General features: G+C 34.4%; 1 protein-coding gene across 7 annotated transcripts in view; it reads right to left on the reverse strand.

The window, feature by feature from the left end:
- The window catches only part of ADAM23 (ADAM metallopeptidase domain 23), a 69945-nt gene that overhangs the window by 36183 nt on the left and 17351 nt on the right, over positions 1 to 16411 (reverse strand). For all 7 annotated transcript variants that reach the window (XM_085066212.1, XM_085066208.1, XM_085066210.1 and 4 more), the window contains exons 4-10: positions 10324 to 10387; positions 8089 to 8171; positions 7303 to 7366; positions 4948 to 5020; positions 4351 to 4424; positions 3471 to 3536; positions 850 to 921 (exon numbers count right to left, since the gene is read on the reverse strand). In XM_085066212.1, the coding sequence (XP_084922338.1) occupies positions 850 to 921; positions 3471 to 3536; positions 4351 to 4424; positions 4948 to 5020; positions 7303 to 7366; positions 8089 to 8171; positions 10324 to 10387 (496 nt within the window). The remainder of the gene's footprint in view (positions 1 to 849; positions 922 to 3470; positions 3537 to 4350; positions 4425 to 4947; positions 5021 to 7302; positions 7367 to 8088; positions 8172 to 10323; positions 10388 to 16411) is intronic.

Raw genomic sequence — 16411 nt, forward strand, 5'->3', positions numbered from 1 at the left:
ATTCTGACATAAAACTACAGCTATCTTTAGGTTCAGTTCAAAACACGTCAAGCTCTGTCAACTAAGGTTATGCAGAACTTGCAGATCTATAAAATATGCATTCTTTATTCACCCTGACCTGAAACCCAGTTTTGTATCAGGGCAGCATGATCCTTATTAAAAAGTCAATGTATTATATTCAGCTTAGAAAAGACAAATAAAAGAGCAAGAGACAGCAACCAGCTAAGCTCAATTTTGTCCAAGACCTTTGAAGGAAAAGAGTATTAGCATGCTTCAATCTAAGGGAGACAGGCTGAGAACATATACAGAAAATGGTTTACAACGTGAGAAAAAAACAATCAAATTAAACCCCCTGGAAGACAAAGGGGTGGATCAATAAAGACTTTACTTCTGTTTGCTAAGAGGAAAACTCTATTTCCTGAAGCAAACAGCAACAAAAGAAGGGAAGAGAGAGCAGAGAACCTGAAGGCCTCTGAAAGCCAATATACTTTTCCCAATAATAAACCAGAAAGAATTACAGCCCACACCCTATGGACTTGCAGTTTCAATCACTTGTGGTTATATTTGTTTCACAAATCTAAATTTGATTTAATCTCATTCTTAATTGGTGACAGATACCGAAATCACCCCTGCCAAGGGCAAACTCTGACAGTTGCAAGCTTTGAGAAAAATGCCATGGACAATCTGGTAGTTTCTTATACATTCACCCCAGGCTATATTTTTGCAGAGGAATTAAAAATGCACTTTAAAGTGTAATTGAAATCTGGTATCTGAAAATGTTAACATTTTTAATACAGTGCTAAAGTAAAAGTCAGTGAATAAGTTTTCAGAAGAAACATTGATACTTACAGCATCTACAAGGTTTACCACAGACTTTGCAAAATTGTTTGTGTATGCAGTTGAAGAACGGTGCCTTTTGAACTAAAAGAAAAGAGAGAACTTAAATATTTATTACTAATTCTTTATTTTTACAGCATGAAAGGAAAATTAATATTTTAAAGAAGAGTAAGGGAAAAGCTCAAAAAGCTTTTCAGATCACAGCCTATATCTCATATTCAAGAATCCCTGGAAGATAAAGGAAGCCATGTATGTTAGGCAGCCTTTCCCAACTGTAAAAGGAGCATTTAACCACAAGATGTATCATATTTAGAATCAGAGTTCAAATGTTTGAGACAAAATTACAGGAAAAAATAAACATAAGCTCAAAATTGAGAGGATACTGTACCCATTAGAACTGCTTAAGCCAATGAGTTACACAGCAGACTGTAGTATCCACATTCCACCACTTTAATTATAAGACATGAAGATGAAGCATTTACCACTCATGCACAGCTCTTTGCACAGGCATCCTTGTCTTCAATAGCACAATACTTTTGTGACATGTAGCAGTATTTATACCAAAAGGCAAAATGGAAGAGGGAGTGCATGAGAAAAGTAAGTATGTGTCTGAACATGGGAAGAGTTAAGCTGGATATCTTAATTTTTTTTTCTGTCTTTATGGATGTAGATGAGCTGTATGACAAGTTCTGCTTCCTCATTTCTGTGCACATTATTACAATGGTTTCATGTCTTCTCATCCTGCCTCATAAGTCCCTTCTGTTCCAACTCAAATTTTTTAAAGATACAGCTATGGTATCTGAACATGAATCCATGACTTTCAAGAAACTGTAAAATTATAAGCCAAGATTACATTGCACAATATGATTTGCAGATAGGAAAAAAAAGGTCTCCAAATTTCACAGAAAATGAACACAAAATTGCTTCCAGAAGTTGAATGTTAAAATAATACGCTCTGGAAAATGTTCTTGGTTTTCATGAAAGTATTAAAATGCTAAAATCAATAGCAATATACCACATAATGTAGTTAAACATAGATCCTAATAGAAGTTAATCTAAACTAGTAAAAAGTGCAATAACCTAATTAAATATGTTGAGAGTATCTTTATTGCTAGAAGAAAGGAAATGTTGTGAAAGTACATAGCATTAAACCTTTAAAACAATGGTCAAAGAGGTTTAAGATACTTCTTCCAACAAAGACCTTTGCTGCAGGGGAAACCTGCCCTCTCCTGGTAAGCAGAAAACCTTGAAAGTACATTTCATGAGCTCCTAGACTGGCAGGCTGTGATTCCTAATTGTGAACACTTCCTAAGTACATCCATTTTATTCTTTCAAAATAATTATTATCTGCTTCTAAGTCACTACAACTATGAAGCAAAAAATCTTGTGGTCTAAAGTTCTAACAAAGTGTGAGAGGAGACAGCAGTCAGTGTCTGTAACAAGTGTAGTGAGCACCTTTGATCATGTCTGTAATAGAAGAGGCCAGAGGAAGGAGACAGACATAGGAATATTTTCTCTTCATAAGGAACACCAATCATAGACATCAAACGAGACAACAAAATGCCCATAACTTCAGTAATTGTGCCCTACTACTAAACAGCTAACACCTGAACGCTCTTAAAGTAGTTTCTTACAAATGAAAACAGCTCAAGAAATTTCTGTCCTACACTTTTCACCCATTCAAATTCCCTCCACATTGCTAAATTAACACAGATAAATATAGGTTATTTTTGCCCAGACTACTTCTATGATTTATTAGACAGGTGAGGGAAGGGCACATTATCTGTCTGTTCAGCACTGGAACAAGTATAAATTTTTTCATCCTATTCTGATGTCTTCTATTTCTTGCTCTTAAATATCATCCTTCAGTGTTGACAAAAGAGCCCACAACTTCATAAAGCACTGGGAAACATGCAGCAGGGTGAGAGACATAAAAAGCTCTTTACTTGCAAATAAAATAAGTGAAAACTATTGTATCAGCAGAATTTCACTTTAAAAAAAAAAAAGTCTTGCTTACAACAAATGTCACTCAGTCTGACTTTTTCCAGTCATCCCACAAGATAAAAAGGGGAAAAAAAATTGGGCTTTCCTCCCCCCAGCCATTTTGAGGTTTTTTTAATGACAAACACATTCTGAACCAAACAAACAACTTATCTTGCACTTCATTATGAATCCTGATTATAAGTATAAAATAGCCAGGAAGAACAATCAGAGTTTTGTCTATATGTTTTGCTGCATTGAAATTTAAATGAGTAAGACTAAACTCAAAGTGACAAATTCTGACCTCTTTCTATATAACTTTAAAGATAGGATGTAATTTTAGACTATTCAGTGTACTTGCTCTGGACATAAATGTTTTGTTGCTATACTTTGTTGGTTACGTGCATATTAATTTATCCATATGATACCTAAGCGTTCCAGATTCATTTTGAATATATAATTGCAACAGAAAATCTTAGGTAACATTAAGCTTCATTAGGTATTACGACCTACAGTGTATCTTACAATACAAATATTAATAGCTGCTGATAAACAAAATCCTGGACCCAAAAGTAGCTGATGCAGCACATTGCTGTACATCAGCCTACAAATTGTCACCAAAAGGAAGATCACCACTGAATTTATATACTTACCATTTTATGGTCATTGACTATCATGAGCTCCAGGTATTTCATTTCTTCAAAGACACCACGAGATAACTGATGGATTAAAGAAATTCTTTGAGGAATCATGAAGATGTAGTGATTTTCACAAATAACTGCAGCTGATTTTTATCATATATACATACATAATATATCATAGATACATATTAAATATATATTATGTATGGAATGTAAACCTGGAAACAACTGGGTGAGAAATGCAAATGTTCTTTTTGGTTCAGTGCAAACACCACCACTGTTTCCCTCCTCCTTTCATTATATACTATTCACCACAGATTAATGAGGAAGGAAGTTACTAAAAACATATACACCCTCAAAAATATGGTGTGGATTGTGCAACTCAGTGAAAAAAATACAGATTAATCTTCTTTAATCAATTCTTTGCCTAATTGATACATATACATGTGAAGATCATGAGGACTGCCCCACCTACATTCTCTGAATAACCCAGTTCTGGGTGTCCACATTTGGATTTTTGATTTATTCATGCCACTTAATGAGCCTAATGACAATAAAGGCAGATATCTACAAAGTAGCAAGAGTTCATTCAAAATTATTCTTTATTCTCAAGCAGACAAAAACTTTAACATTCTAAATTTAGTCATTTTCCCTACTAAATTTTTATTTATTTGATGCATAACATTGCTGTCACTTTAGTAAGTTTATCAACTTTCTTCCAGAATTTCTATTTTTAAAGAAAAATCTTGTTTTCTCATTTGGTAGTTTTATTATGTGACAATATTAAGCTTCTAAATATACTTGTTTCCTAAATCCTATGTTCTCACGACATTAAAAAATACACAAATTAGTGAGTTAGTGACCCTTAACTCAGGGTCACACTTCTACTTACTGCTCTCTTTCTTCTCCTTCTCCTCAGCCACTGCAGTTCAGACAGAAAGGGCCATTCAGAACTAGAGGCAGTCTCTGTAAAAATTACAATTTAAGAATTTCATGGCATTATTTTAAACTACTTATGTACACTTTGTACATTGTCCAAACCAAAAGTAGATCAAGATCACCAAAATTAGAACCACCCTTTCTTTTCAAAAGCTCATTTTTTAAAAATACATAAAATATATCAAAACTCAAGTAAATTAGGAATCTTAAAGTTAAAACATGCAAGGAGAGGTGAAGAAATTGTAACCTGGGCTTAGAATACATGTTTTCTTCTACCTCATTGCCTCAGTAACGTTAATATCACTGATTACATTTAGTGATTTTCAGAGGAAAGCTAAATACAGGTCTATGGATGAAAATCCTACAGCTGCTTTTTGAAAAATCTAAATTCCATTGCAATAATTGTGGAAAAAGTCAGGTCAGTATCTATTTTTCAAGATTTTCTAAATAATCAGCAATTTTATAAACACCGCTAGCCTAATATTAAAATTTTCCAAGTTATACAATTATTTCCAATATTGAAAAACTCATAACATAAGCAAAAACGTACCAAGGTCCCGCAACTGCTTGGAGGCTTGTGTTCCATAAGTTCTTTGGATGATATGTGGCCTACTTTTACTTTCCTGATAAGAAAAATATGTGAATTTTTCTTCTAATTAATAACTTCAAGTGAAAAATGTGGGACTTCTTTCAGTATTTATAATTTTTATTTTTCTATAAAATGCAAGCAACTATAGTACCAATTTGGGAAAGTGCTAATTTGAAGCAACCTATTTGCAATCCTGAGCAAATCATAGAGCCTCTGCTTCAGCAAATTAACCAATCTACAAAACTGAAATGTCATAGAAGTCTTTGAGATTACCTTAAAGAGTCCTTTAAAAACTTTAGCATTAGAGAACATAGATAATTTATTCCAATAAATTGGATTAGAAAGCCTATATCTGGTTGAACTCTTCCTCACACAGATGAAAAGCAACTATTACTACTAGTGACAAAAATCCTATCTAATTGCAGCAAATCCCAAGAAACCAATCAATATACTATCCTTAAGAGGATTATTTCACCCTGTTTTATTGGTGCATACCACACTTTAAAAGGACAAGATTTTTAATGTATATTTTCTTTAGAAGGCTGGCAGACCCCAAATTATCACATTTGAGTATCTACTCTAGAAATCAACTCTTCTTCCGTAACACCTCCTCTGCAGAGCCCGCCAAAACAAGCAATTCTTTTCAAAGGGTAAGATGCTACTGTACTGTAACTTCCCTAAGAAATATATAACACACTGAAGGACAATACTGCATATGTTTTCTGGATTTTGGGGGGAAGAAGAGGGAGTTTTTTATAGTATCTACTGTAGTTAAGGTTAATCAAGCTGAATAAAGTACATGCTGAAGGCTGTGTTCAAGACATCTATCTCCCATACTGCAATCAAAAAATGAGCTTCTGAAAGCTCTCTGTAGCTGCATTCATTTCAGTAGTTCTGAGAAAATTATGTATCTCATCTATTTTGTTACCATTTAGAGTTCAACTTGAATCCTTGAGTTGGCAAATGGTATCTCACTTTTATAACCAGAACTTTTGCTCTACTGACAACTTTTACTGAAATACCACACAGAGAGATATCCTGGTTTCCTTTGTTCACCCAAGCAAGAAAACAGTTTAGTCAAATTCTCTTCTTCCTACTATATGGATACCGTTGTATAAATATAATCTCCATGAATTTGCTGTGTCTGTGTTGTCAGTTTTTAGAATTACAACCTTTATGAACATGTGCTACATCAAACAGACACACAGCATGTACTGTTGTTCCCAGGGAGACTGATTCTTTTGGATGTACTATTTCCCCATGTCTCTGAAGTTTCATTTATAGTCTAATAATTGACTGTCCAAATGATACCAAGTCCTCTGAATGTTGATCCAGTTTCTTTGACAGCATCAGTCAATGATTTCACGGATCTTTATTCAGACTGTAATTTCAGCTTTACAGTCACTAAAACATATCAGTTCTGCAGCATTAGTTATTTGTCATATACTATACATTTACTGTCATATACACACCAGAGTGAGACAAGCTTGAGACCTGTGATACAGCATCTGCAATATTTCTACAGACCAAGCAGGATACAAACCTTCAGAATTCTCTGTCTCAATGTTGCAAAATCATCTCACTGAAAATCACTCAAATATTTGAATCATTCAGAAGTTAGAAATATACCTAGTTTTACTACTGTCTGTGAAATTGTACCAGCTGTATTAACAGCTAAAGTTTTAGAAATGGTTGTACACATGAAACATGAAATACAAAATCAATAATAGCAAAATACTTGCATAAATGTAGTCCTACATGCTGATCCAGCATAATCTTGTATTTGAATATGCTGGATCACAATCATGTAAGATTTACAGTGACCACTGCCTTAAGACATACAAAGTGTAAGATACCCAGATGTAGTTATCTACTCAATTAAGCTTCTTTTTGGAATCATGGTAGGCCAAGAGCAATCTGATGCAACTATTTAGAGGGGAATGTATAAATGAGTTCCAGAGATCCCTTCAATGCATTTATAAACACTTTAGTTCAAGTACTAGACCAAATTCATAAACACTTTTTGACAGCCCATAAACATGGGCTGTGGAAACAGTTTTATTTGTCTACTCCCAGCATCTAAATGATCAACAGCAAGTAGGAAACCAAAGATTAAAGAAAAGCAGAGAAAAAACATAGGTAAATCATAATTACACACTTACTACCTGAAACAAATTCACATCAAGTATTTTAAAATACTTTTCATTTTCATATGAATGCATGGCACATATCACTCAATGATTTATTTTAATGCTTTTATTTGCTATTCCTTGGGCACTCTCCCAAACCAAATAAATTAGACAAAAATGAACTTACTGCAGTGTGGGTGAGATCCATTGGCTCTATCAAGTACAAATATGTACTGTCTTCGAACATGCCACTAGAACATGAAGAAAACAAGGTGATATTTAGGGTTACAAGACAATGAGTTTGGCTCCAGGATATGAATTTTGATGAGACAAAACCAGACTTAGGGCTGAAAAACTAATCAATATTAAATACATGTTCATTACTACCATATAGGTAGAGCTAAGAAATGGTTTTTTTTTTAAGTTATGTGGCATATTTTAATGGACTAACACTAAATGTAATGGCAATGCAATGATAAAGTACAAAAAGGAGTAAAGATTTGACCTTGGAGAGAGGAAGTCCTAAGACACACCTTAGCATGCAATATACAATCAATAGCCGAGCTGCACTTCGCAGTAACTAATGCTAGTAAGGGCTAACTTCTTGCATTTTTTTCCTTGTACAATCTAACAAAAAGATCCATTTTTCTATTGACTGACAGAATTATACATGAATACTGAGCATCCAAGATGCTGAAATATAATTCTTGTTTATCCTCTACCATAATAACTCATCTAGGGAAATATTTACTTGCACTTACTATATTCAAAGGTTTCATGAGAGAGCCTCAAAACACCAATTCCAATGATACTAAGAAAAATTGCTAGCAGTTTGGCATAGCTGGTACTGGCATTTCAAAACTTACAAACATCTTTGAGCCTGTAGTGCTTCAGTACCTCCCATATTAAGAGATAATATTCAAGAATAATAATTAGTTATAGCCTTGTCTGAAAAATTAGAGCATGCACTTACTGAAGTCCATTACAAGTTGAAAGAGCAACTTTGGAATCCTGGACACCTCTGATGTTTCCATGGTAGTAACAATGCTCTCCCCCCTAATAATGTTTAAAACCAAAAATAATCACACACAAAATTATCCTGATTTAATGTCTTTTGCTTAAAACTAATTTTTAAAGAAATCTAACAATACACATTTACCTCATTAGGTAGTTGTCTTTACTGTCTATCAGCAGTAAGCTCCACTAAACTACAATGAAAAAGTACTCTCAAAAAATACTATTAAAAACCTTGAAGTGTCACTGTCGCTCACCCATTGTTTGATAAAACTACTATTCATCATAAAAGCATTTTTAATTCTTGTGTCATGTCATCTGAACTCCAACATGCATATTGAACCCATCCATTATTTATGCAATTGTTATAACTAAAGAAGGCAGAAAAAATGTAAATGCTCTTTTTCTATCTATGACAGCATTGTTTCCATTTTGCATCCTATTTAATGAGTTATTCAGATTCTGAATTAAATTTCTCACAGGCTATTGTATATAATTAAATCAAAGTACTAAAGAGAAAGCAATCACTGTGTGTTTACCTTTCATCACTGAGAATGCATAAAACATGCTTTTTAACAGCTAAATTCTGATTATATTTCTCACACAAAGCTTTTTAATATTTTTTTTCTTTAAAGATGATCATCTGAGTAAAGAAATTGCTGTTTGTTCTTCAGTCATTTTTGTAACTATCTCTGTCTAAAAAATATAGTACTTTTCATTGAGATCTCACTTCTTTAGATTCACATCAGGAAACAAAACAACCTTTTACTTAGGCCTAAAAAGTATTATCAGACACAGCAGAAGACCAGGATACAATCCTAACTTGACCTCCTACACAAATTGTGTGGAGTTCTGGGTTTGGTTTTTTATTATCTATTATTAAGCCTTTTACAGATTAACATGACCTCAGGAGCTCTATTATTGCTTCTAAATAAAACAATTTAGAAAACATCCCCTAGGAAGTTTGGATCAAGTAACTGCAGCATGCAAAGGTAGCCCATTTGCTGAGTCTGAAGTTCTAATATAATTTTCCAGTCAGGTTCATGATTCAGCAACCGCAGTGCTCAATGCTAGTGCTGCAGCTGACAATTGCATGAGCTTGTCTAAATGCCAGAGGGAATTGTTTTCTTGCATCATTTAGCATTTTTGTCTATTCTGCAGAATACTGAGTCTTAATGAAACAACTTCCTTTGTATGTTACATGAAACTATTTTTCTTATCCAGTGGAAGAAAACAAAACAGCATATTTCAGTAATTACATTGCAATGTAATTGCTTAATTCTGCCCTAATCTGCCATGTATTATTTTGAAATTCTCTATAGCAAAGGCAAAATAATAAACTAAACATCTAATACTTGGACAAACAACAGTCTGGACTTTTGAAGACATGAATACAACCAGAATGCTTGCTTGCCTCCACTCTCAATACAGATATAATTCACAAATAATGAGATTGCAAGAAATATTTTGTCATTTCTACCAAATATGAAAAAAGTAATTCCCTGAAAACGTTGCTTATAACCCTACTAGGAACCTTCCAGTCCTCATTTTGTTACTACAAACAAACAAACAGACTGATCTGGTTCCCTTAGAGCTGAACTACCTTGCAGAACTTTAATCTGCCTTTGGATCAATAGCCTATGGCACTGAATTCAGTTTGGGAGCTAGTCTGACAAACATAATTAATTGGATGTCTAGCAATATGCTGATTTGGTAATAACTCCAGAGAAGTTGAGGTTTCACTTAAATCTTTCATTTTCTGTTTCACAGCTGTATAATTCTTGCAAAGAAAACTCACTGTGAGATTTTTGGGTTTGTTCAAATGTCTAACATTACCATTAGTCTTTCTCCTTGTACTTTGTGCTAAGGACACATAAATAATTAATGAAGATTAATCTGATGGTGACTTCAACCCCTCCACCTCCTGTATTTTACAAGATGCAATTGTTCTGGCAGCAATGGATCATCTTCACTACTACCACCTACAAATGCCTACTCCTCACCCCAAAACACAGCTTTCCTTTTTTATATAATTTCTCTAGTATTACTGAGATAGCCTTATGAGATCACAGTTATCTTCTAGGTGTGAAAAAAACTTCAGATATTTTTAAGTCTTGAAAAACATTTTTTCTCTTTTTTTTTAAACATTTTATTGGAATTGTTCCCTCGGAAAGACAATTTAAGAACACACTACCTTAGAAAACTTTGGTTTTCCATCTTCATAGTGAATCTCCACGTAATTGGAAGATAATAAGTCACTGTCAAAGAAAGGATAAATAAAGGTGAGAAAAAATCTGAGTACTCTTTCTACTGCTATGGGTAGGTTTGGGGGGTTTTGTTAACATTTTCAAACCATTTTTATTTTCCTTGTATATCAGTTTAGAAAAAAAATCAATCAGTTTGTGTTCAGTACATGGTTTGATGGTACATTGGAAGTCAGAGTGCAGTACAGAAGGGGGAATTCCATTCTGCTAACTAATCCCTTGTATTTTATCTATACAATTGGATTACCAGCCTTCTAAATATGCAAAAAAAAAATACCCCATGGTTTTAGAACTTTATTTGCTGACAGTAAATGTATGTTTAGTTCATCACCGTTTTCAAATAAGTTTTACATTTTATCTAAAAGTGTAAATTGAGTGTATATAAGGCTGAACAAATAAATACACTATGGTTATGAAGACAAGAGTGTATAATCACTTTCACAAATTGCAAATACTCATTTTTTTTCCCAAAAGGAGTAATGTGTCTTTAAAAAAACCCACACAACACACAACCCAAAACACACCTGATACTACCCCTTTTCTTACTTCCTTTTTTAATTTTAGATACCTTTCACATTCTTATTTTCTTCCTAACTATGGCAAAACAAATTTCTGAAGTATAAAAATTTCCCATACTGTGTAATTTACAGTTCAGACTTCTTTCTTTCTTTTTTTTTTTTAAACTAAGAATAGCTAGCCTGTACATATCCTGTGATACCCTCAATGCCCCAATATTCACATTTCACCAAGTTACAGCCAGGGTTGCAGCCAGCATAGAGCCCAGGGAGAGCAAAGCAATTAAATATATTAACTGCCCCACCAAATATGCAGGATAAGCATTTTACTTAATGTGATCCAGAATTCTTAGCATTTTTAAAGTCTCTAATGTACCCTTACAACTAAAAATAAAGAAAAAAAATCATTAAAGAGTCCAATAGTGGCGCATATATCGAAACAAAAATATCATTGCTACAAATAAGAAATATCATTATGGAAGTCTGGTCTGGCAAAATAGCTCTGATGGGAATTCATGACTAACAACAACCTATGATAATGGGTATCTCAGATTAGGCTATTAGCAATCCTGATAACACTTTAACTCTGGGACTGCTGGCTCATAAAATCAATTCTTCATGCCACATTTATCAGGCACTGCACTCATTAGAGAGCATCCTGCAGAAGTCAGTTTACCAGTAGTTCTCTTAAAAGTCCTTTGTCATGAGAGACCACACTGTGGGCACTCTAGGCCTGCAAAACCAATGCTAATAGCCCTGAATAATTACTGAAGTCTTATAATTAGTCTTAAACATCTCTTTGAAGACAATATTAAAGAGATGTATTTTTAAAGTGCAGATTTAAAAATAAATTCAGTTGCATTAAATCATTTAAACTTTCTCTATTTGTATCATAGAACAAAACTACAAACTTTCTGCAGAATATACAAGTGCTGCATGGTGTCAGTACTTGACTACAATACAAACATTCACTTCTTCAACGTGGCAAGATTTGAAGCTTCTAAAAAGGCATACATATACAAAATAATTAACCTTTAGAGTGTTCATCATGTCCTTTTATTCTTTACATTTTTTATACTTGTTATGAAGCATAAAGACTACTGTTCTCAGTACTTGATGGGAATGGTACAGATAAGGATACAGGTAACTGATATAAGTAAGAAAACTGAAAACTCTAATTACAAGTAATTAAAAAAAAAAATCACTAAGAGTGATTAAACACAGGAACAATTCTCAATGTGATAGGGCCCTGACCAGATTCCAGCTTTTACAGACACTTCTGCTTCAATGCATGGAGACCATTTGGTTTCCTCAAACCAATTCCTGGATCAGCACTTATCTACCTGTTTCCAAATTAAGCTCATACTTTCACGCATTCTTTTTCTGCCCTCTTCTAGTAACCTTATATGACTGATCTCAGACCTTCTTTCTATGCTAACTAAAGCTTTTTGCCTCTCATAAGGCTTGCAGTAAGTGATTTCCCACTGTGTGTACTGACTCACAACTAACTGTAGTTTAATTACAGCATTTCTCTCAGATTTATCCTATTTTGTGTGACATAAGAGCTGCTCAAAATTTCTTTGGTCTACCCTTTGCGGAATCTTTCCAGAGTTTAGTATTCTCTTCTTGGATTTTGGATGAACTTCTGTTGTAACCAGTTGGTTCCCTCATCTGCCAACCTTTTCCATTCTTTAACATCTCATTACTTCCAACTGCCAAGGAATTCCCAATTCAGGTGGTGTCCAAATACAGCGTCGCACATGATAGGATATCATGGAATAGTTATGATGGAAAACTCCTGCATATATGTACACATGAATTACAAGTACAAAGCCAGGATGCAGCAGACAGAATTTTCCAGTAGACTCTACATTTGTCTCATCACTGACTTTCCAATATGTATTGGGGTCCATGTGGAAAGGTTTTGGTTGGGGGGCTATAGGAGTGGCTCTCTGAGAAGCTGCTAGGAGCCTCACCCATGTCCAACAGAGCCAGTGCCAGCCAGCTCCAAGATGGACATTTGGGATTTGCAGGATACAAAGCACATCAGTTAAATTCTCCATGCTGAACACACTCCCTCCAAAGAAAATTCAGGCCTGCTGTTCATGATATACTTCCCAAATGCCATGCTGTAAATGAAATGCACCTTTAATTTGTGAAGCCCTCTTTTGCCAAATGTAACACAGTGTTCACCCCTTAGAAGGTGGAGTAGAAAATCTTTTATAAGACTTTTGGATTTTACAAAATTGTTCCTCATGCTAGGTGGGAACAGGGTGTTTATCACTAGTTTCTAGTCATTACTATGTTTTTAAGCTTGCCACACATAACCACTAAGGTTATGCAAGGGCGTTTTTCTCTCAACATTCTTCTCAGGACAGCAAGAATTTTGAATATTCCATTGAAGACATGTTAAAAAAATACACATAAAACTGCTACTGCAAATTTCCTCAACCAAAACTTTTGCCTGTTATTAATGCTGACAAATCTGACAAAAGACATAAGAAAATATTAAAGGAAAAGAAAAAAAAAAAAGCTTAAAGCTTAAAATAACTTTCAAACATTTTTTCCTACACAAAAGACACACTGAAGAGCACTGTAATTTCACCAGGAGGTGTGATGGGATTCTTTATGCAAGTGGCATCAAAAAGAAAGGCCTAGAATGCACTAAGAGCTCATGTAGAAGAACAATTGCCCAAAGTGAGGCACACAACTCATGCATAAAGTAGGGGTCTCTGCAGCATAAAATAAGTCTTCTTTCATTATCATTTACAGAATGCCTAAATTCACCTCTGAAAGGCAGACCCGAGTTTTAGAAAATACATTTGCATCTCATTTACACTGGACTGTGTTTTGCCACCTTTGATCCATTTTGAGCCATTTACATTTTGCTTAGGGCAGAAATGGATCTAGTACAGCAAATTTGTTTTTCAATATGACAAGCACCAGAAACAGTGCAAGCTTCAACTGAAACAAGTGTCAGTTAGGATCACATCAGAAAAAAGTCTATTTAGGTAGTGACACATTAGCATGATTCTTTACAATAAACACATCAAACTGCATCATGTTGAATGAATTCATGACAAAATAATTTCTCTGCTGTGTCCTTTCCTACAGTTCCTTCCACCCTTCCTTGTTTGTCTTAGATAATTGTTCTTATTAAGCTGTCCTGCTCCATGGTTCTTCTATCCACATTACAATGAGAAGTGCAAAATAAGCAGCAAAGGGATATGCCATTCCCTGTAGGTGCTGCATTGGAAGGCATAGGCCAGCTGTTATAGCAAGCAGCAGATGCTTTCTGAAGAACTCACATGCACTTCCCTGGCACATACTTCACTGCTGATGTTTTCATTAGCAGGAGAGCTGCAGAGTAAAAAGTGGCTTACCTCAGCTGGCATCTAACTATCCTGATGAACAGAATTGATTTGGGTAGAAAAAAGCTATGAAATTACTAAAAGATATCTCATACAAAAGTAAGCAAATTAGCTTCCAGGAACCTAGTTGACAGCCTGCAGAAAATCAGAGCACAGCAAGAATTACCTTCCTTGCATACTTCTTAAATTATCTTTATACTAACCTATTACCAGGCAATAATTTATTAAGTATTATGAAATGTTCCAAGCTCAGTACCAGTGTCTGAGAAAGCTAGTTTAGTTGAATTATTTAATAGAACATGCATCAGATGTTTTTGTCCATTTGACAGATATAGTTTAGTAGCACATAAAGGTGGGAAAAACAAATAGAGACCTTACTGCAGCATTTTGTTAGATCATCAAGGCACTGTCATCTAATGCAATGCCCATCTACAGCCTTGTTTATATTAACAATTTCAATGATATTCACAAGCTTTGTTGAACTCACTGTTCTTATGGGAATTTATTATTACATTTCTAGTATGCATTTACATTAGTTTTTACTTGGCTGTTGTCTTTGAAGCTGCTCTGACAAGAGTGTCTCCAAGGAATACATATACTCCTAATATTATACTTTAAAACAGAGAAAGGCTTTACTACTTGTTCTTATATTATCTTGAAGAAGCTTAAAAAAACAGAACATGATACTGTGGATCAAGCAATTGTGTTTACAAGCAATTAAAAAAAAAACAACTGATTATACAAATGTCTAGGTTAATGTTTTCATAACTATGGAATCAAAGGAAGTCCTCACTGACTTCTGCTATTAATACCATAATGATTCTGTAACAATAAACAGTACATTTATTTAAAAATCACTCCTTGCATGGTCTTGCTATTGTTGCCTGGTTTTGCTTAGTTTGTCTTTGAGGTAGAGAAAAGGATGACCTAACCACAAATTGACAAACTGAAATTACCTAAGCAATCTTTAAATGGGGAACAGGTCTCCAAAAAAGACTGACAGGCAAGCATGTAATAAGATGGTTTAGAATATTCATATAGAATGGCACAGAAAATGCTCTATATTTTTTTCTGGATCAGTCTGTCTATCTCAGTGCAAGAAACCCTGAGTCAGTTCAAGGGAGTTCAGAAAACAAATCCATGATCCTTTCTCTAGCTAAGTCCCAAAGCTCTCCCTCCAAGAATGGACATGCTGTATTTTACTGGCTACTTCAGCAAGCATTGTGAAGGCAGCACTTTGAAGAGTTCTTCAGCATATTACCAGTATGTTGGTCAGTTTTCACCATATTTTCATTTACCATCATGCTGATGATGGTATCACTTCAAAAATGTTATGCACAAGGATGTGAAGATACAAACAGCTAGACAGCATTACAGAAGAAGAGTTCTATGCCATGGAAAACACTTAGGTGCAATTTGTTATGACACAAGTTTCCTAGAAGAACAATCAACAAAATAAAAATTTCATCTAAAGAACTGTTCAAATTTACTCAATATTGCTTTTCAATTGATCCTTTTTCTTTCCTCACCAGCTTGGAAAACGTATCAGTAAGAATTTTATTGACCTGTAGTGTAAGACTGAGGGCTGCCACCTGTCTGCCAGAATGGTCTCATCCAATGGTAACCATATTTGCTAAAGCTTCTTTCATTTAAAGAAAGGTTTTTTAAATAGAAGAGAAACTTGATTCTTCTCTATTGAACACTTCACTGAATGTGCCAGATGTTCTGATACTTTGTGTCTAATGGTAACAGTCCAAATTAAAACAACTTTCCATGAAGGAAAAATCCAACCAGATGTGGATGAGAGGTTTTTTTCATTATTATTTTATTTCTAATATCAAAAAAGAGTGGAATAAGCATATTTATACTTATAGAGAGCTGACTTGAGCACCTTCAGATTAGATTAATGACTACAGCAGAATCTGAGGTACATTCCTCCAAACACAAAGTTTATTTTGGTTCCCTTAATCTATGCTTCCATGCTGAACTATACTGTACAACTTTAGCTCTATAATTGAATCAAGTTAAATTCAGTTACAGAGCTTCCTAGGGGCTTGTTTGATGAACTTAATCATAGGCCAGTCATACACAGGTTTTACAGTAGCTCCAAATTGAAAGATTTCAGCCAGCCT

The sequence above is a fragment of the Lichenostomus cassidix genome, chromosome 7, assembly GCF_008360975.1.
Source record: "Lichenostomus cassidix isolate B80296 chromosome 7, HeHo_3.0, whole genome shotgun sequence".
Lineage (NCBI taxonomy): Eukaryota > Metazoa > Chordata > Aves > Passeriformes > Meliphagidae > Lichenostomus > Lichenostomus cassidix.